The 20,142-nt window shown below is 47.1% G+C and overlaps 1 protein-coding gene across 3 annotated transcripts in view; it reads right to left on the reverse strand.

Annotated features, from left to right (window-relative positions):
- Window positions 1-11,656: 11,656 nt before the first annotated feature.
- Window positions 11,657-20,142, reverse strand: part of EIF5 (eukaryotic translation initiation factor 5) — a 97,307-nt gene continuing 88,821 nt past the window's right edge. For all 3 annotated transcript variants that reach the window (XM_069207288.1, XM_069207290.1, XM_069207289.1), the window contains one exon: window positions 11,657-12,042. In XM_069207288.1, the coding sequence (XP_069063389.1) occupies window positions 11,953-12,042 (90 nt within the window). In that variant the 3' untranslated portion in view covers window positions 11,657-11,952. The remainder of the gene's footprint in view (window positions 12,043-20,142) is intronic.

Here is a 20,142-nt window from a genome sequence, read left to right on the forward strand (position 1 = left end):
GCCACAGAAGGGAGTAGGGTTCTCACCCTTTGAACTTCTGTTTGGTCACCCTGTAAGGGGACCACTTGCTCTTGTTAAAGAAGGCTGGGAGAGACCTCTTCATGAGCCTAAACAGGACATAGTGGACTATGTACTTGGCCTTCGCTCTAGAATGGCAGAGTACATGGAAAAGGCAAGCAAAAACCTTGAGGCCAGCCAACAGCTCCAGAAGTTTTGGTATGACCAAAAGGCTGCAATGGTTAAGTTCCAACCAGGGCAGAAAGTCTGGGTTCTGGAGCATGTGGCTCCCAGGGCACTCCAGGACCAATGGAGTGGCCCTTACCCAGTGCTAGAAAGGAAGAGTCAGGTCACCTACCTGGTGGACCTGGGCAGAAGCAGGAGCCCCAAGAGGGTGATCCATGTGAACCGCCTTAAGCTCTTCCATGACAGGGCTGATGTAAATCTGTTGATGGTAACAGATGAGGATCAGGAGGCAGAGAGTGAACCTCTCCCTGATCTTCTGTCATCAGACCCAAAAGATGGCTCAGTAGATGGAGTGATCTACTCAGACACCCTCTCTGGCCAACAGCAAGCTGATTGTAGGAGAGTCCTACAACAGTTTCCTGAACTCTTCTCCCTAACCCCTGGTCAGACACACCTGTGTACCCATGATGTGGACACAGGAGACAGCATGCCTGTCAAAAACAAAATTTTTAGACAGTCTGACCATGTTAAGGAAAGCATCAAGGTGGAAGTCCACAAGATGCTGGAATTGGGAGTAATTGAGCGCTCTGACAGCCCCTGGGCTAGCCCAGTGGTCTTAGTCCCCAAACCTCACACCAAAGATGGAAAGAAAGAGATGAGGTTTTGTGTGGACTACAGAGGGCTCAACTCTGTCACCAAGACAGATGCTCATCCAATTCCTAGAGCTGATGAGCTCATAGACAAATTAGGTGCTGCCAAATTCTTAAGTACCTTTGACTTGACAGCAGGGTACTGGCAAATAAAAATGGCACCTGGAGCAAAAGAGAAAACAGCATTCTCCACACCTGATGGGCATTATCAGTTTACTGTTATGCCCTTTGGTTTAAAGAATGCCCCTGCCACCTTCCAAAGGTTGGTGAATCAAGTCCTTGCTGGTTTGGAGTCCTTTAGCACAGCTTATCTTGATGATATTGCTGTCTTTAGCTCCACCTGGCAGGATCACCTGGTCCACCTGAAGGCTCTGCAATCTGCAGGCCTCTCTATCAAGGCATCCAAATGCCAGATAGGGCAGGGAACGGTGGTTTACTTGGGACACCTTGTAGGTGGAGGCCAAGTTCAGCCACTCCAACCCAAGATCCAGACTATTCTGGACTGGGTAGCTCCAAAAACCCAGACTAAAGTCAGGGCATTCCTTGGCTTGACTGGGTATTACAGGAGGTTTGTGAAGGGATATGGATCCATTGTGACAGCCCTCACTGAACTCACCTCCAAGAAAATGCCCAAGAAAGTGAACTGGACTGTGGAATGCCAACAGGCCTTTGACACCCTGAAACAAGCAATGTGCTCAGCACCAGTTCTAAAAGCTCCAGATTATTCTAAGCAGTTCATTGTGCAGACAGATGCCTCTGAACATGGGATAGGGGCAGTTTTGTCCCAAACAAATGATGATGGCCTTGACCAGCCTGTTGCTTTCATTAGCAGGAGGTTACTCCCCAGGGAGCAGCGTTGGAGTGCCATTGAGAGGGAGGCCTTTGCTGTGGTTTGGTCCCTGAAGAAGCTGAGACCATACCTCTTTGGGACTCACTTCCTAGTTCAAACTGACCACAGACCTCTCAAATGGCCGATGCAAATGAAAGGTGAAAATCCTAAACTGTTGAGGTGGTCCATCTCCCCACAGGGAATGGACTTTATAGTGGAACACAGACCTGGGACTGCCCATGCCAATGCAGATGGCCTTTCCAGGTTCTTCCACTTAGAAAATGAAGACTCTCTTGGGAAAGGTTAGTCTCATCCTCTTTCGTTTGGGGGGGGGGGGGGTTGTGTAAGGAAATGCCTCCTTGGCATGGTTGCCCCCTGACTTTTTGCCTTTGCTGATGCTATGTTTACAATTGAAAGTGTGCTGAGGCCTGCTAACCAGGCCCCAGCACCAGTGTTCTTTCCCTAACCTGTACTTTTGTATCCACAATTGGTAGACCCTGGCATCCAGATAAGTCCCTTGTAACTGGTACTTCTAGTACCAAGGGCCCTGATGCCAAGGAAGGTCTCTAAGGGCTGCAGCATGTCTTATGCCACCCTGGAGACCTCTCACTCAGCACAGACACACTGCTTACCAGCTTGTGTGTGCCAGTGAGAACAAAACAAGTAAGTCGACATGGCACTCCCCTCAGGGTGCCATGACAGCCTCTCACTGCCTATGCAAGTATAGGTCAGTCACCCCTCTAGCAGGCCTTACAGCCCTAAGGCAGGGTGCACTATACCATAGGTGAGGGTACCAGTGCATGAGCATGGTACCCCTACAGTGTCTAAACAAAACCTTAGACATTGTAAGTGCAGGGTAGCCATAAGAGAATATGGTCTGGGAGCTTGTCAAACACGAACTCCACAGCACCATAATGGCTACACTGAAAACTGGGAAGTTTGGTATCAAACTTCTCAGCACAATAAATGCACACTGATGCCAGTGTACATTTTATTGCAAAATACACCCCAGAGGGCACCTTAGAGGTGCCCCCTGAAACTTAACCGACTGTCTGTGTAGGCTGACTAGTTCCAGCAGCCTGCCACACTAGAGACATGTTGCTGGCCCCATGGGGAGAGTGCCTTTGTCACTGAGGCCAGTAACAAAGCCTGCACTGGGTGGAGATGCTAACACCTCCCCCAGGCAGGAGCTGTGACACCTGGCGGTGACCCCTTTGTCACAGCCCAGCAGGGCACTCCAGCTTGCTGGAGTTGCCCGCCCCCTCCGGCCACGGCCCCCACTTTTGGCGGCAAGGCTGGAGGGAACAAAGAAAGCAACAAGGAGGAGTCACTGGCCAGTCAGGACAGCCCCTAAGGTGTCCTGAGCTGAGGTGACTAACTTTTAGAAATCCTCCATCTTGCAGATGGAGGATTCCCCCAATAGGGTTAGGATTGTGACCCCCTCCCCTTGGGAGGAGGCACAAAGAGGGTGTACCCACCCTCAGGGCTAGTAGCCATTGGCTACTAAGCCCCCAGACCTAAACACGCCCTTAAATTTAGTATTTAAGGGCTACCCTGAACCCTAGAAAATTAGATTCCTGCAACAAGAAGGACTGCCCAGCTGAAAACCCCTGCAGAGGAAGACCAGAAGACAACAACTGCCTTGGCTCCAGAAACTCACCGGCCTGTCTCCTGCCTTCCAAAGAACTCTGCTCCAGCGACGCCTTCCAAAGGGACCAGCGACCTCTGAATCCTCTGAGGACTGCCCTGCTTCGACGACGACAAGAAACTCCAGAGGACAGCGGACCTGCTCCAAAAAGACTGCAACTTTATCCAAAGGAGCAGCTTTAAAGAACCCTGCAATCTCCCCGCAAGAAGCGTGAGACTTGCAACACTGCACCCGGCGACCCCGACTCGGCTGGTGGAGAACCAACACCTCAGGGAGGACCCCCGGACTACTCTACGACTGAGTACCAAAACCTGTCCCCCCTGAGCCCCCACAGCGCCGCCTGCAGAGGGAATCCCGAGGCTTCCCCTGACCGCGACTCTCTGAAACCTAAGTCCCGACGCCTGGAAAAGACCCTGCACCCCCCAGGACCTGAAGGACCGGACTTTCACTGCAGAAGTGACCCCCAGGAGTCCCTCTCCCTTGTCCAAGTGGAGGTTTCCCCGAGGAAGCCCCCCCTTGCCTGCCTGCAGCGCTAAAGAGATCCCGTGATCTCTCATTGACTAACATTGCGAACCCGACGCTTGTTTCTACACTGCACCCGGCCGCCCCCGCGCTGCTGAGGGTGAAATTTCTGTGTGGGCTTGTGTCCCCCCCGGTGCCCTACAAAACCCCCCTGGTCTGCCCTCCGAAGACGCGGGTACTTACCTGCAAGCAGACCGGAACCGGGGCACCCCCTTCTCTCCATTCTAGCCTATGCGTTTTGGGCACCACTTTGAACTCTGCACCTGACCGGCCCTGAGCTGCTGGTGTGGTGACTTTGGGGTTGCTCTGAACCCCCAACGGTGGGCTACCTTGGACCAAGAACTGAACCCTGTAAGTGTCTTACTTACCTGGTAAAACTAACAAAAACTTACCTCCCCCAGGAACTGTGAAAATTGCACTGTGTCCACTTTTAAAGTAGCTATTTGTGAATAACTTGAAAAGTATACATGCAATTGAAATGATTCAAAGTTCCTAATGTACTTACCTGCAATACCTTTCAAACAAGATATTACATGTTAAATTTGAACCTGTGGTTCTTAAAATAAACTAAGAAAAGATATTTTTCTATAACAAAACCTATTGGCTGGATTTGTCTCTGAGTGTGTGTACCTCATTTATTGCCTATGTGTATGTACAACAAATGCTTAACACGACTCCTTGGATAAGCCTACTGCTCGACCACACTACCACAAAATAGAGCATTAGTATTATCTATTTTTACCACTATTTTACCTCTAAGGGGAACCCTTGGACTCTGTGCATGCTATTCCTTACTTTGAAATAGCACATACAGAGCCAACTTCCTACATGTTGTCATGTAGTCTTGTTGTTTGAGCAGTGGGATTACGTCCTGTAATGTCACCATGTGAAAGTGATCTGATTTGATGTAGGTATTTAATGTTCTAAGATCTAATATGGGTCTTAGAGTCTTGTCCTTTTTGGGTATGAGAAAGTACAGAGAGTAAACTCCTGTTCTTTTCTGTTGAATTGGTACTAATTCCATTGCTCCTTTTTGTAGTAACGTTTGGACCTCTAGTCCTAGAAGATCCATGTGTTGTTTTGACATAGTGTGTTTTCGGTGGGACGTTTCGAGGGAATTTGTGAAATTCTATGCAATAACCATGCTGGATAATTGCTAGGACCCAAGTGTCTGTAGTTATTTCCTCCCAATGTTTGTAAAACTTGGTTAGTCTTCCCCCCCCACAGGTGTTAGGTGTTGGGGATTTGTGATTTGGAAGTCACTGCTTGTTTTGAGGAGTTTTGGGACTTTGGAACTTTCCTCTACTCTTTTGGAATTGGCCCCCTCTATATTGTCCCCGAAAACTTCACTGCTGATATTGGCTCTGATAAGTGGGCCTTGTTTGTGAGGTTGTGGGTTCTGTAGTTTGTCCTCGAAACCCCCCTCTAAACTGAGTTGTGCGAAATGTGCCTCTGCTCTGTGGGGAGTAGAGTGCGCCCATGGCTTTGGCCGTATCAGTGTCTAAGTTTTTCAATAGCAGTGTCCACCTCCGGCCCAAACAACTGCTGTCCTTTAAAAGGCATATTAAGCACGGCTTGAATCCTGACGTACGCAACCATGCGTGTCTCCTTATGGTTACTACTGTATTTACTGTCCTAGCAGCTGTATCTGCTGCATCCATTGCGGCGGCGTATCTGATTTGATACACTTTGTCCTTCTTCCACCACTTGTTGTGCCATCTTCTGGAACTCCTTGGGTAAGTGTCCAATGAAATGTTGCATTTCGTCCCAATGAGCCCTATCATATCTTGCCAGCAGTGCCTGTGAGTTGGCAATACGCCATTGGTTGGCAGCTTGTGCTGCAACCCTTTTCCCCACAGCGTCGAACTTGCGACTCTCCTTGTCTGGAGGTGGTGCATCTCCTGAGGTGTGAGAGTTTGCTCTCTTGCGAGCTGCCCCTACTACCAGAGTCTGGTGTTAATTGCTGCGTGATATATACAGGGTCTGTTGGCAGTGGCTTGTACTTTTTTTCTACTCTTGGAGTTATGGCCCTGCCCTTCACAGGCTCCTGAAACACCTGTTTGGAGTGTTTTAGCATTCCGGGTAGCATAGGTAAGCTTTGATATTGGCTATGAGTGGAGGATAGTGTATTAAACAAAAAGTCATCCTCAATAGGTTCTGCGTGCAAGGTAACGTTATGAAATGCAGCTGCTCTGGACACCACCTGTGTGTAAGCTGTACTGTCCTCCGGTGGCGACGGCCTCGCTGGGTAACAGTCTGGGCTGTTATCTGACACTGGCGCATCATAAAGATCCCATGCGTCTGGATCATCCCGACTCATTCCAGTATGAGTTGGGGATTGCATTAGTGGTGGAGTGGCTACCGGTGATGTGTGCGTTGATGGTGGTGGGGATGGTGGCGGTATTGGTTTTGCCACCTTTGCCTGTGGCTGTTTGTCCTTTTCTTAAAAGGCAAGTCTTCTTTTCATCCTAATTGGGGGGAAGAGTACTTATCTTCCCTGTGTCCTTTTGGATGTGGAGCCTTCTCTGGGTGTAGTCTGGCTCCATTGACTGTAGTTCTTGTCCGAACTTATGTCCTTGCATTTGGGAGGACAGTCCCTGTTCCTCTGTGTAAGAACCTGATTTCGGTTCTGAGGCTGGATGTTTCGGTAGCCTTTTTCGGCTCAGACGACACCTTTATTTTCGGCATCCTGCGCTCTCGGTGCAGACTTGTTTTGGTGCCGCTCTCTCAGTGCCGAACTTGCTCAGACCCGCTGTCTCGGGCTCGAGTTTGCTGTGTGCCGGTATCTCGACCGGAGTCGGATGACTTCGACACATGCGTGCTCTTTTTCGGTGCCGATGGTCGTCACCTATTTTTCGGGTTAAGCCATGGCCTGCTGGCGGTGGCGTCCCCTGGGCTTTTGTGGTCTTCTCGTGAGTTGTGTGTCGACGTCTTACTCACGGTTTTAGGCGTCTCTTCAGGATCGAGCTCTTCAGAGTCCTGGATGGAAAAGGTTTCTTCTTCCTCCTCCAAGCGTGTTTGTCCTGTCGGCGCCGACGCCATTTGCAGTCTTCTTGCTCTTCGGTCTTGACCGAAACGCTAGACAGGCTTCACAAGTATCTTCTTTGTGTTCTGGAGACAAACAAGTTACAGACCAGGTGCTGATCTGTATACGGATACTTGTTGTGGCATTTGGGGCAGAAGCGGAATGGGGTCCGTTCCATCAGCCTTGGAGACACGTGGTCGGCCGGACCAGGCCCCGACGGGGGGATCGAAAAAACCCCGAAGGGCCACCGGAGCTCTTCAAAAGTCGGTGTCGATCTGTTGTAACTAACCCGATACCGAACGCAAACAATACAGTCGAATTTTCAGAGATTCTATCTTTCCGAACCGAACCACGGAGCGAAAAGATGGGGAGTTGACCATGCGGCTGCTTTACATATCTCAACCATTGGTAGGTTCCCTAAAAATGCCATTGATGCACCCTTCTTTCTTGTAGAATGCGCTTTAGGAGTGATCAGAAGGTGTCTTTTTGCTTTTAAATAGCATGCATCTAACAATGCATCTTGCTAAACCTTGTTTAGCTAAAGGATTGCCTTTATATGGTTGTTGGAAAGCAACGAAAAGTTGTTTTGTTTTTTAAAAATCTTTAGTTCTATCTTTATAGTACAAAAGAGCTCTTTTGAGATCTAGGGTATGAAGAGCTCTTTCTGCAGTCTGGCTGTGGAAAGGAGAATGGCAATTCCACTGTTTGGTTGATGTGAAACGGAGATACTTTTGGTAGAAATTTTGGATTTGTTCAAAGTACAACTTAATGTTTGTGTACTTTGAAAAAAGGTTCCTCAAAAGTGAACACTTGTATCTCACTAACTCTTCCTAAAGAGGTAATAGCTATAAGGAAGGCGACTTTGCATGTTAGAAATTGTATGGTCCCATGAGTCTGGTAAGTACTATATTTAAATTCCACAATGGAACAGGTTGTGGTGTAGGTAGAATAATGCGTTGTAATCCTTCCATAAAACCTTTAATTCACAGGAACTCTGAATAGAGAAGTGTGCTGAATATTCTAAGTAAGCTAATATTGCAGTTAGGTGTATTTTGATGGATGAAAAATCCAAATTTGATTTCTGCAAATGAAGTAAATAGCATACATTATGTTGAATAGATACGGTAAGTGGTTCGATGTTTTAGATTGGCAATAGAAAACAAATCTTTTCCACTTGTTTGCATAGCATTGTCTAGTAGTAGGTTTACGTGCTTGTTTAATTACTTCCATACAATCTGGAAGCTTTAGATAACCAAATTCTATGACTTCAGGAGCCAAATCACTAGACCGTGCATTGTGGTTTGGATGCCTGATTTGACCTTTGTTCTGTGTCAACTCTGACAGATCTACAAGTGTTGTGTACCAATGCTGGCATGCCCATGTTAATGCTATAGGTATCGTGGTGAGTGACGTTTGACAGTTTACTGACCAAAAAGGGAAGGAGTGGGGGAAAAGCGTAAGCAAATATTCCCGACCAATTGATCCATAGAGCATTGCCCGTGGATGTGTGTGTCTGGATGTGAAGTTTAGGCATTTTGTGTTTGCTTGTTGCGAATAGATCCATGCCTGGTGTTCCCCACTTTGGAAAGTACTTTTGAAGTATTTGGGAATGAATCTCCCATTCAAGTGTTTGTTGATGATTTCTGCTTAGATCTGCCAGCTGATTTTCTATCTCTGGAATATACTGTACTAGTAAATAAATTTGATTGTGCATTGCCCATTTCCAAATTGTTTGGGCTAGAAGGGACAGTTGAGATGAATGTGTCCAGCCCTGTTTGTTGAGGTAATACATGGTTGTCATGTTTGTTTTTATGAGAACATTCTTCTGTTTGAGAAGAGGTTGAATGGCTTTTAGGGCAATAAACGGCTAATAATTCCAAGTGGTTTATGTGTAGCTGTTTGTTTGACATCCCATTGCCCTTGAATGGTCTGATTGTTGAGGTGAGCTCCCCAAACGATCATTGATGCGTCTGTTGTGAAAATGGTCTGTAAGGAAATGCCTACTTGGCATAGTTACCCCTTGACTTTTTGCCTTTTGCTGATGCCAAGTTATGATTGAAAGTGTGCTGGGACCCTGCTAACCAGGCCCCAGCACCAGTGTTCTTTCCCTAAACTGTACCTTTGCTTCCACAATTGGCACAGCCCAGGCACTCAGATAAGTCCCTTGTAACTTGTGCCCCTGGTACCAAGGGCCCCGATGCCAGGGAAGGTCTCTAAGGGCTGCAGCATGTCTTATGCCACCCTGGTGAACCCTTACTCAGCACATGCACACTGCCTCACAGCTTGTGTGCGCAGAGGGGTAGAAAATGACTGCCATGCCAACCTCACACTGCCTGTGGCATAGGTAAGTCACCCCTCTAGCAGGCCTTACAGCCCTGAGGAAGGGTGCACTATTCCACACGTGAAGGCATATGTGCATGAGCACTATGCCCCTACAGTGTCTAAGCCAAACCTTAGACATTGTAAGTGCAGGGTAGCCATAAGAGTATATGGTCTGGGAGTTTGCAAACACAAACTCCGCAGTTCTATAATGGTAACACTGAAATCTGGGAAGTTTGATATCAAACTTCTCAGCGCAATAAATGCACACAGATGCTACTCTGGAATTTATTGTAAAATGCACCCAGAGGGGATCTTAGAGCTACCCCCTGAATACTAATCTGACTTCTAGTGTTAGGCTGACCAGTTTCTGCCAGCCTGGCACAACCAGACGAGTTGCTGGCCGCATGGGGAGAGTGCCTTTGTCACTCTGGCCAGGAACAAAGCCTGTACTGGGTGGAGGTGCTTCTCACCTCCCCCTGCAGGAACTCAGGCTCACCCCCTTTGTTACAGGGCCACACGGCATTCCAGCTTGTGGAGATGCCCACCCCTCAAGCCACTGCCCCCACTTTTGGCAGAAAGGCTGGAGGAGATAATGAGAAAAACACGGAGTCACCCACTAGTCAGGACAGCCCTAAGGTGTCCTGAGGTGACCCATGCCTTTAGAAATCCTCCATCTTAAGTTTGGAGTATTCCCCCAATAGGATTAGGGATGTGCCCACCTCCCCTCAGGGAAGAGGCACAAAGAGGGTGTAGCACCCTCCAGGACAGTAGCCATTGGCTACTGCCCTCCCAGACCTAAACATACCCCTAAATTTAGTATTTAGGGGCACCCAAGAACCCAGGAAATCAGATTCCTGCAACCTGAACTAAGGACTGCTGACCTGCAGAGACGATGGAAGACAACTGCTTTGGCCCCAGCCATACAGGCCCCCCCCCCCGAAAAAACTGCAACAGCGACGCATCCAACAGGGACCAGCAACCTCCGAAGCCTCAGAAGACTGCCCTCAACCTAACCACCAAGAAACTCCTAGGAGCAGTGGCTCTGCTTAAGAAACAACAATATTGCAACTTTCAAAGACTTCACTCTTCCTGCCGGATGTGTGAGATTTCACTCTGCACACGACACCCCCGGCTCGAGATCCAGAGAACCAACACCACAGGGAGGACTCCCAGGTGACTGCAACCCCGTGAGTAGCCAGAGACGACCCCCCTGGACCCTCACAGCGATGCATGCAGAGAGAATCCAGAGGCTTCCCCTGCCTGTGACTGCCTGTAACAAGGGACCTGACGCCTAGAACAAGCACTGTACCTGCAGATCCCAGGACCAGAAGGAACCGACCCTCAGTGCCGGAGTGACCCCCCCCAGGCGAGCCTCTGCCTAGCCCAGGTGGTGGCTGGCCCAAGAAGCCCCCCCTGTGCCCTGCCTGCACCGCTAGAGTGACCCCCGGGTCCCTCCACTGACTTTAATACAAAACACGACGCCTGCTTTGCACACTGCACCCGGCCGCCCCTGTGCCGCTGAGGGTGTGTATTGTGTGCCTACTTGTCCCCCCCCCCCCCCCCCCCACCAACCCCCCTCCCAGTGCTCTACAACCCCCCCCCCCCCCCCCCCCGGTCTGCCCCCCAAAGATGCAGGTAGTTACCTGCTGGCAGACTGTAACCAGAGTACCCCTGTTCTCCATAAGCACCTATGTGTTTTGGGCACCTCTTTGACCTCTGCACCTGACTGGTCCTGAGCTGCTGGTGTGGTAACTCTGGGGTTGCCTTGAACCCCGAACAGTGGGCTGCTGATGACAAGGAACTGAGACTTAAGTGTCTTACTTACCTCACAATCTAACCAATACTTACACCCCCCCCCCCCCATTTCCCCCCAGAACTGTTGATTTTTGCACGGTCTACTTTTAAAATAGCTTATTGCCATTTTAACAAAAACTGTATGTTATTGCTCTAATTCCAAGTTCCTTACTTACCTGTGTGGAGTACCTTGCATTTTATATATTTACTTCAAATCTTGAACTTGTGGTTCTAAAAATAAAGAAAAGGTTTTCTATATAAAAGCTATTGGCATGGAGTAAAGTCTGAGTGTGTGTTCCTCATTTATTGCCTGTGTGTACAACAAATGCTTAACACTTCCCTCTGATAAGCCTACTGCCCGACCACACTACCACAAAATACAGCATCAGAATCATCTTTTTGCCACTATCATACCTCTAAGGGGAACCCTTGGACTGTGCATGCCATCTCTTACTTTGAGATAGTATATACAGAGCCAACTTCCTACAATACGTTTTTTTTTTTCCTTAGTGAAGTGCTCCAACACCCATTGAGTTGGTTTCACACTGCTCACTTTAAACAGGGACTTTGTTTGCTACTGTGCAGTAAATGGTCTTGGTTTTCATATTCTTTTTTACCTTCCGATTAGACTGTATTGCTATAATGAAAAGTTTAAACATGACACTATATAAAAGAAAGACAGATTGTGACCCAAAGAAAAATAAGTTTTATTTGCACAACTGTAAAAATATGCACCAAGTGTTTATGTCCAATACCAAGATTTAAAAAGAATCCACATGCTGTGTCAGGGCAAAAATAACAAGTGTATTGACTTAGTTAAGCAGCTTAAAGAAGACCAATTGTAGTAAATAGTAGTAAAAACACATCTGCAGATTTTAAGTGCAGCACAACGATATGCTCTTGCAGCTTATTCACATTTATGTTGCACCTCTGGAGTAAAATGAGTAATGCAGTTTCCCCCCATTGGCTTGCGTTGCGTTTAAATGGCATCAATATCAATATCATCTTCTTTAGTTGCAGTTTTCAGAGTTTCAATTTTAGGAACACTGGCAGTGTTGGAATAGACGACCTTAAAAGGAAAAACAAGTAGATTAACAAGTAGAACACTAATTAACTGAGAAAGTTAAGTTATTGAATTGAGTCAAATCCACTGACCTACAAGAAAAAGAAAAGTTACTTACCTGTATTCCAAATTCTGTTCCTGGGGATTTTTTTTTAACAAAGACACAAGCACTTCTGTCAATGCGCACAAGTTGAGCTAGTGATTATGGTCAAGTGCAAGTTCCACTGGCTTTTGTTGTCGTTTGAGGAATTCATTCACAACTGGGCACTGCCTCACCATATCCAGCTAGCTTTTTTGCATACCAAGTTGTGTAGAGCCAGTGCTTTGTGTGTTGGTGCAAAAGTCGATTGTTCTTTCAATCAGTTTGGAAAGTGTTGAGCAGGCTATATATCAGGGGTTTTACAGTTGTAAAGGCTTTGTGATTCACCTTCATCTTGATGTGAAGATTGTACAAAATGTTTGTGAGACCTATTTTATCAGCTCATTTTCAAATTTTGGCACATTAGATATGGGGGTTAGAGAGGATTCACACTGGAGGAGTTATGTACAATGGAGTTTTGTAGCAGTCTGAGGAAGTGTTAATCATATGATGCTTGGGAGGTGTATTGTAAATCGAGGCCATATGATGTATGTTAGGCTAAGAGTGGGCTTGTGTTAACTGAACCTTGTACGAGTTACAGCTTGTGTGGTTGTACAGCATAGTGGATAGTGTGGCGGTATTCTGATGACAGTCATGGTAACTGACAAGGAACACCTACAGTAGTTGCGTCTATATATGATGGTCTGTGGACCTAATGGTAGGTGAATGTGATGTATTTGTGAGCCATTATTGTTGAGTGGTGGTGGTATAGAACGGTGTGGGACATTGAGGTTCTCTCATCATTAGTGTATACTGCTTGTACAGAGGTATATATTGATGGATTTGTACCCACACACTAGCAGATATTTTCATAGAATGGTGGAGGTGGTTTGTAAAGGCTGAGGTTACTTTGAAACAGAAGGTGGATATATCTATTTCAACACTAGATGGCAGAACTATGCAGAGCATTTGGTTGTACAGCCACACATGCTTTAACAAATGTTTACCGGTGGGTGTAGTTTTGCATCTTTAATTTTCTGGATTCACATGCCGTGCATTATTCTGCCATCTAGAGGTTGGGTCTGGAATTCTCCAACTTTAGTCTTTTGAGTCCTTGGTTTTTAGCAGTCTTTGAACCTACCCATTTGGTGCTTACTTGACGTCCCATCCCCTCCTTCGAAAGGTCCCACCTTTGGACGTCACCTTCAGATTTTTTTCCCTCTTACTATCTTCTTGGTGGAGGTTGGTGGATCGCTTGTGAATCCAGAAAAGTCTTAAACACGCTCTGGTAAGAAACTATTCACTTTTCATGGTGAATCTTTTCTGGATTCACATGCCGTGTACTGTAATGGTTTGTTCGTTTTGCGGTGAAGATGGATTTAAATTTGTAAACAGATGTTTCAACGTCTGTCCCACCTGAGCTTCCTTGCCAATTTAAATGTCAGTACAGTAGTCTTGTGAATGTGTGTAGAGATTAGCATGTTGCTGCCATACATATATCCTCTAACATGTATTTGCTAAAAAGGCAATAGTTGCTACTTTTTCCCTTGTTGAGTTTGCGTTTGATATTATTTTCACTCCTGCCCCTGTATGGCATAGTTTAATAGTTTGTGTGATCCATCTGGCAATAGTCCCTTTAGTTACAGCCTTCTCCATATTGCCTGCAAAAGACAAACAGCTGCTTTGTCAATGTAGTACTTTAAAGCTCATCATGTGTCCAGCGTATTTAGCGATCTCTGCCTAATTCTTTGGGAAACACTTGGTATTTGTATAATTTGATTTATGTGGAACCGTAACACAAGTTTACGTTAAAAAAAATAAAAAATAAAATAAAAAATTGTCACAACGATTCAGACTTTTGAGAAGGGATGTTATAGCTAGCAGAAATAGTCGTTTGTGGGAACATCTTTAGCATGGCTTTATGTGGAGGTTTTCATCAACTGGGTTAGTACATTTAGGTTCTATATGGGTGGGGGTACTTTCCTTAGTGGTGCCTTTCTTTTAGCCCCTTCTAAAAAGTTTTGAAGTATCAGTGCTGTGAAGCAGCTTCTTCCAACGTGACCCCTTGTGAAGGCCACTGTCACCAAGTGAACTTTTAAAGATGCATCCTGCACTCTAGCAGGTATTAGATATTTTAACATGGTTTCTCCTGCGTTTCTTTACTAACCACTTTTGAGACACAAGGAGTATAATGTCCATTGTGCGTTGTAGCACTTTGTTGTTGGTCTCCTTGCTTCTGAGGACAGCCATTGTGTTCTCTGGCAGTCTTACATGACCGAACTCCAAGTATTCAGGAACCAGGCTGCCAGGCTCAAAGACTCTGGTTTTTGAGTTTAGTACCTTTCCCTACTTCCACTTACAAGACAGGTTGCGTTGGTAGTTTTAGAGTGTTCCCTTGTACCATTTCTATCAGCTCTGAAAACCAGGTCTGTCTTGCCCATTGTAAGGCAACTAGTATTAGTGTAATCTTGCTTCTCCTGCATTTGTTGATCACCTTGTGTAACAGTGGTCAGGGGAAACACCCTAAATCAATCTATCGGCAGGGCATTCCCTAGTAACTAATGAAATGGTTGGAGACTTTTTTTGCATTATGCGTTCTCTGGAGTTGCAACTAGATCTATTTTTGGTGTTCCCAATTTCTGAAGATTTTTCGATAATTTTCTGATTGAGCTCCTATTTGTGAGATCATGTTGCTGGTCTGCTCAGGCTGTCCATTTGTGTATGGTCCTCGCCTGTAGATGAACAGCCACTTTCTCCATCTTCCTCTGAACTGCCCACTTCCGATAGAGCAAAGGATTGAGACCCTCCTTGCCTATGGATATAAAACACTACAGTTGTATTGTCTGTTTGAATCAATATATTCCCAAATAGTTTTCTGAAATGCTTTTAAGGCTGGGAACACTGTTTAATTCCAGGATATTGATGTGCTTTACAGCATCTTGTTCTTTCTAGACTCCTCATACTTTGAACATGTTGATGTGCACTCCCCATCCCATATGAGAGGCATCTGTTGTAATGGTTACTGTTGAGTTGATTATATAAATGTCCTTCCTAGTGTTGTGTGATTTGTTCCACTGAGCCATTTCCTGCTGTAGTTTGTGACAACACTAAATCCTCCCAACTCACTGTGGCCTGTGACCGTTGACCTCATAGCCATTCCTGAACTGGTCTCATGTGTAGGCTTGCGTATGGAATCAGGAAGATGCATGACACCATCTTGCGTAACAACTTCCCCAGAGTCCTCACCCGACATAGCTTACCCCTTCTGGTAAAGGTGAGTTTCCATCAACAGCGAATCAACACTCTTCTCACTGGGATACACTTTCACTTTTATGGAGTTGATCCTTGCTCCCAGAAACAACTTTTCCTGTTCTGGGGTTACATCACCAAATGGTTCACAGCTTTTGAGAGGGCTTGTGCAACCAGAAAAGTAAACAGATCTCACTGGGGTGCTCTCCTTTGGGAAATGTTCACTGGAAAGTGTAGGAATAGACTCCGCACACTCTGGAAAAGATGCAGAATCCTATGACCTAATGAAGGCTACCCTGATTGAGTGCTTTGGATTCTCCACTGAGTATAGAATTAGGTTCAGGGGGGCTCAAATCCTCGAGCCAGACCTGGGTTGATTTTGTGGACTACTAAGTAAAAACACTGGATGGTTGGATTCAAGGCAGTGGTGTAAATGATTATGATGGGCTGTACAATTTATTTGTGAAAGAACACCTGTTACGTAATTGTTCAAATGATAAACTGCACCAGCATCTGGTAGACCTAGGACCAATTTCTCCCCAAGAATAGGGAAAGAAGGCGGACCATTGGGTCAAGACTAGGGTGACCAAGACTTCCCCTGGGGAGGCTTTGTGACCCCTTTCTTTTGGTCACCCCCTGTGGAAGAGTGCTGAGACATCCAAAGGGAAAATAGTAAAGAGTCTTCTACAGGCCCCCAAAAACCTGCTCAGGAGGGTGGGCCCAGAGCCTCTTCACAATCCAATTTTGGGTACAAGGGTAAAAACTTTGATCCCAAAAAGGCCTGGTGTCGTAGCTGTAATCAGCCTGGACACCAAACTGGAGACAAGGCCTGTCCCAAGAAAGGTTCCACTTCTAACTACTCCAGCTAACACTGGAATGGCCAGTCTCCAAGTGGGATGAACAGTGTGCCCAGAGCAAATCAGGTGTCACACTGAAGCTACATTAGTCTGAGGGTGGGGTGGATTTAGCCACACTGGCTGCCTGGCCCCCTAACATGCAAAAATACAGGCAGCAGCTCTTAATGGGACAAGTGTAGAAGGCCTGAGGGATACAGGTGCCAGTGTCACCATGGTGACAGAGAAACTGGTTTCCCCTGGTCAATACCTGGCTGGACAAACTTATCCAGTCACCAACGCTGACAATCAGACTAAAGTACATCCCATGGCTATGGTAACTTTAGAGTGGGGAGGGGTCAATGGCCTGAAACAGGTGGTCTCCTCAAATATCCCTGTAGACTGTTTGCTTGGAAATGACCTGGAGTCCTCAGCATGGGCTGAGATAGAACTGAAAACCCATGCAGCCATGCTGGGTATCCCTGAACTGGTGTGTGTCAAGACAAGGGCACAGTGCAAGGCTCAGGGTGAAAAAGTGGTGTTGGAGCCTGGAAAAAGGGCCCAACCCCCCCAACAGAAAAGGAAAGAAGACTGGGGAACCAGCTTCAACCCAACAAGAGAAAGAGAACCTTTCTTTCCAGGAAGAAGTTCTGCCCTCTGAGGGAACTGAGCCTCTGGAGTTGGAACCTTATCAGGTTGAGCTCCTAGGCCCAGGGGGACCCACAAGGGAACAGTTGTGTAAGGGGCAAGAAACCGGTCCCTCTTGAAGGCCTGAGGCAGCAAGCTGCTGAAGAGTCCAACAGAAAGATAACAGGAACACATAGGGTCTATTGGGAAGATGGACTCCTTTACACTGTGGCAAGAGATCCCAAACCTGGTGCCACTATGAGAGTGGTAGTGCCTCAGGAGTTTAGGGAGCTCATTCTGACCTTAGCCCATGATATTCCTCTTGCTGGGCATTTGGGACAGATTAGTCAACCACTTCTATTGGCCCAACATGTCCCAGAAGGTCAAGGAGTTTTGTGTCTCCTGTGCCACCTGTCAAGCCAGTGGTAATACAGGTGGGCACCCAAAGGACCCCCTCATTCCACTTCCAGTGGTGGGGGTCCCCTTTGAAAGAGTGGGTGTGGACATAGTGGGTCCACTTGAACCTCCCACAGCCTCAGGGAGCCAATACATACTAGTTAGTAGTGGATCATGCTACTAGATACCCTGAAGCAATTCCCCTTAGGTCGACTACTGCCCCTGCAGTAGCCAAGGCCCTCATTGGTATTTTTACCAGAGTGGGATTTCCTAAGGAGGTGGTGCCTGACAGCGGTACCAACTTCATGTCAGCATACCTGAAACATATGTGGAATGAGTGTGGGGTGACTTACAAATTCACCACACCTTACCATCCACAAACCAATGGCCTTGTTGAAAGATTCAACAAGACGTTGAAAGGCATGATCATGGGGCTCCCTGAAAAACTCAAAAGGAGATGGATGTCCTCTTGCCATGTCTGCTTTTCGCCTACAGAGAGGTGCCTCAGAAGGGAGTAGGGTTTTCCCCCTTTGAACTTCTGTTTGGCCATCCTGTAAGGGTACCACTAGCTCTTGTGAAAGAAGGCTGGGAGAGACCTCTTCATGAGCCTAACCAAGATATAGTGGACTTTGTACTAGGCCTACGTTTAAGGATGGCAGAGTATATGGAAAAGGCAAGTAAAAACCTTGAGGCCAGCCAACAGCTCCAGAAGTTTTGGTATGACCAAAAGGCTGCAATGGTTGAATTCCAGCCAGGGCAGAAAGTCTGGGTTCTTGAGCCTGTGGCTCCCAGGGCACTTCAGGACAGGCCCTTACCCAGTACTAGAGAAGAGTCAGGTCACCTACCTGGTGGACCTAGGCACTAGCAGGACCCCCCCAATAGGGTGATCCATGTGAACCGCCTCAACCCTAAAGATGGCTCAGTTGATGGAGTGATCTACTCAGACACCCTCTCTAGCCAACAGCAATCTGATTGTTGGAAGGTCCTCAACAGTTTGCTGAGCTCTTTTCCCTAACCCCTGGTCAGACCCACTGGTGTACCCATGATGTGGACACAGGAGACAGCATGCCTGTCAAAAACAAAATCTTTAGACAGTCTGACCAAGTTAAGGAAAGCATCAAGGTGGAAGTCCACAAGATGCTGGAATTGGGAGTCAGTGGTCTTAGTCCCCAAACCTCGCACCAAAGATGGAAAGAGATGTTTTGTGTGGACTACAGAGGACTGAATTCTGTCACCAAGACAGATGCCCATCCCATTCCAAGAGCAGATGAACTCATTGACAAACTAGGTGCTGCCAAATTCTTAAGTACCTTTGACTTAACGGCAGGGTACTGGCAAATCAAAATGGCACCAGGAGCAAAAGAAAAGACAGCATTCTCCACACCTGATGCGCATTATCAGTTTACTGTTATGCCCTTTGGTTTAAAGAATGCCCCTGCCACCTTCCAAAGGTTGGTGAATCAAGTCCTTGCTGGCTTGGAGTCCTTTAGTGCAGCTTATCTTGACGGTATTGCGGTCTTTAGCTCCAGCTGGCAGGATCACCTGGTCCACCTGAAGAAGGTTCTGCAAGCAGCAGGCCTCTCTATCAAGGCATCCAAATGCCAGATAGGGCAGGGAACTGTGGTTTACTTGGTCACCTTGTAGGTGGAGGCCAAGTTCAGCCACTCCAGCCTAAGATCCAGACTATTCTGGACTGGGCAGCTCCAAAAACCCAGACTCAAGTCAGGGCATTCCTTGGCTTGACTGGGTATTACAGGAGGTTTGTGAAGGGATATGGATGCATAGTGACAGCCCTCACAGAACTTACCTCCAAGAAAATGCCCAAGACGGTAAACTGGACTGTAGAATGCCAACAGGCCTTTGACACCCTGAAACAAGCAATGTGCACAGCACCAGTTCTAAAAGCTCCAGATTACTCCAAGCAGTTCATTGTGCTGACAGATGCCTCTGAACATGGGATAGGGGCAGTTTTGTCCCAAACAAATGATGGCATGTTGCTTTCATTAGCAGGTTACTCCCCAGGGAGCAGCGTTGGAGTGCCATTGAGAGGGAGGCCCTCTTTGGTACTCACTTTGTAGTTCAGACTGACCACAGACCTCTCAGATGGCTGATGCAAATGAAAGGTGAAAATCCAAAACTGTGGAGGTGGTCCATCTCCCTACAGGGAATGGACTTTATAGTGGAGCACAGACCTGGGACTCCCCATGCCAATGCAGATGGCCTTTCCAGGTTCTTCCACTTAGAAAATGAAGACTCTCTTGGGAAAGGTTAGTCCCATCCACTTTCGTTTGGGGGGGGGGGGGGGGGGGGGGGTTGTGTAAGGAAAAGGATAATGAGAAAAAATGAAAATGTCACCAGTGTTCTTGCCCTAACCTGTACTTTTGTTTCCACAATTGGCACACCCTGGCATCCAGGTAAGTCCCTTGTAACTGGTACCCCTGGTACCAAGGGCCCTGATGACAGGGAAGGTCTCTAAGGGCTGCAGCATATCTTCTGCCACCCTGGGGACCCCTCACTCAGCACAGACACACTGCTTGCCAGCTTGTGTGTGCTAGTGGGGATAAAACAACTAAGTCGACATGGCACTCCCCTCAGGGTGCCATGCCAACCTCACACTGCCTATAGAGTATAGATAAGTCACCCCTCTAGCAGGCCTTACAGCCCTAAGGCAGGGTGCACTATACCATAGGTGAGAGCATAAGTGCATGAGCACTATGCCCCTACAGTGTCTAAGCAAAACCTTAGACATTGTAAGTGCAGGGTAGCCATAAGAGTATATGGTCTGGGAGTCTGTCATGCACGAACTCCAGAGCACCATAATGGCTACACTGAAAACTGGGAAGTTTGGTATCAAACTTCTCAGCACAATAAATGCACACTGATGCCAGTGTGCATTTTATTGTAACATACAGGGCACCTTAG

The sequence above is a fragment of the Pleurodeles waltl genome, chromosome 9 (assembly GCF_031143425.1).
Source record: "Pleurodeles waltl isolate 20211129_DDA chromosome 9, aPleWal1.hap1.20221129, whole genome shotgun sequence".
Classification (NCBI taxonomy): Eukaryota; Metazoa; Chordata; class Amphibia; order Caudata; family Salamandridae; genus Pleurodeles; species Pleurodeles waltl.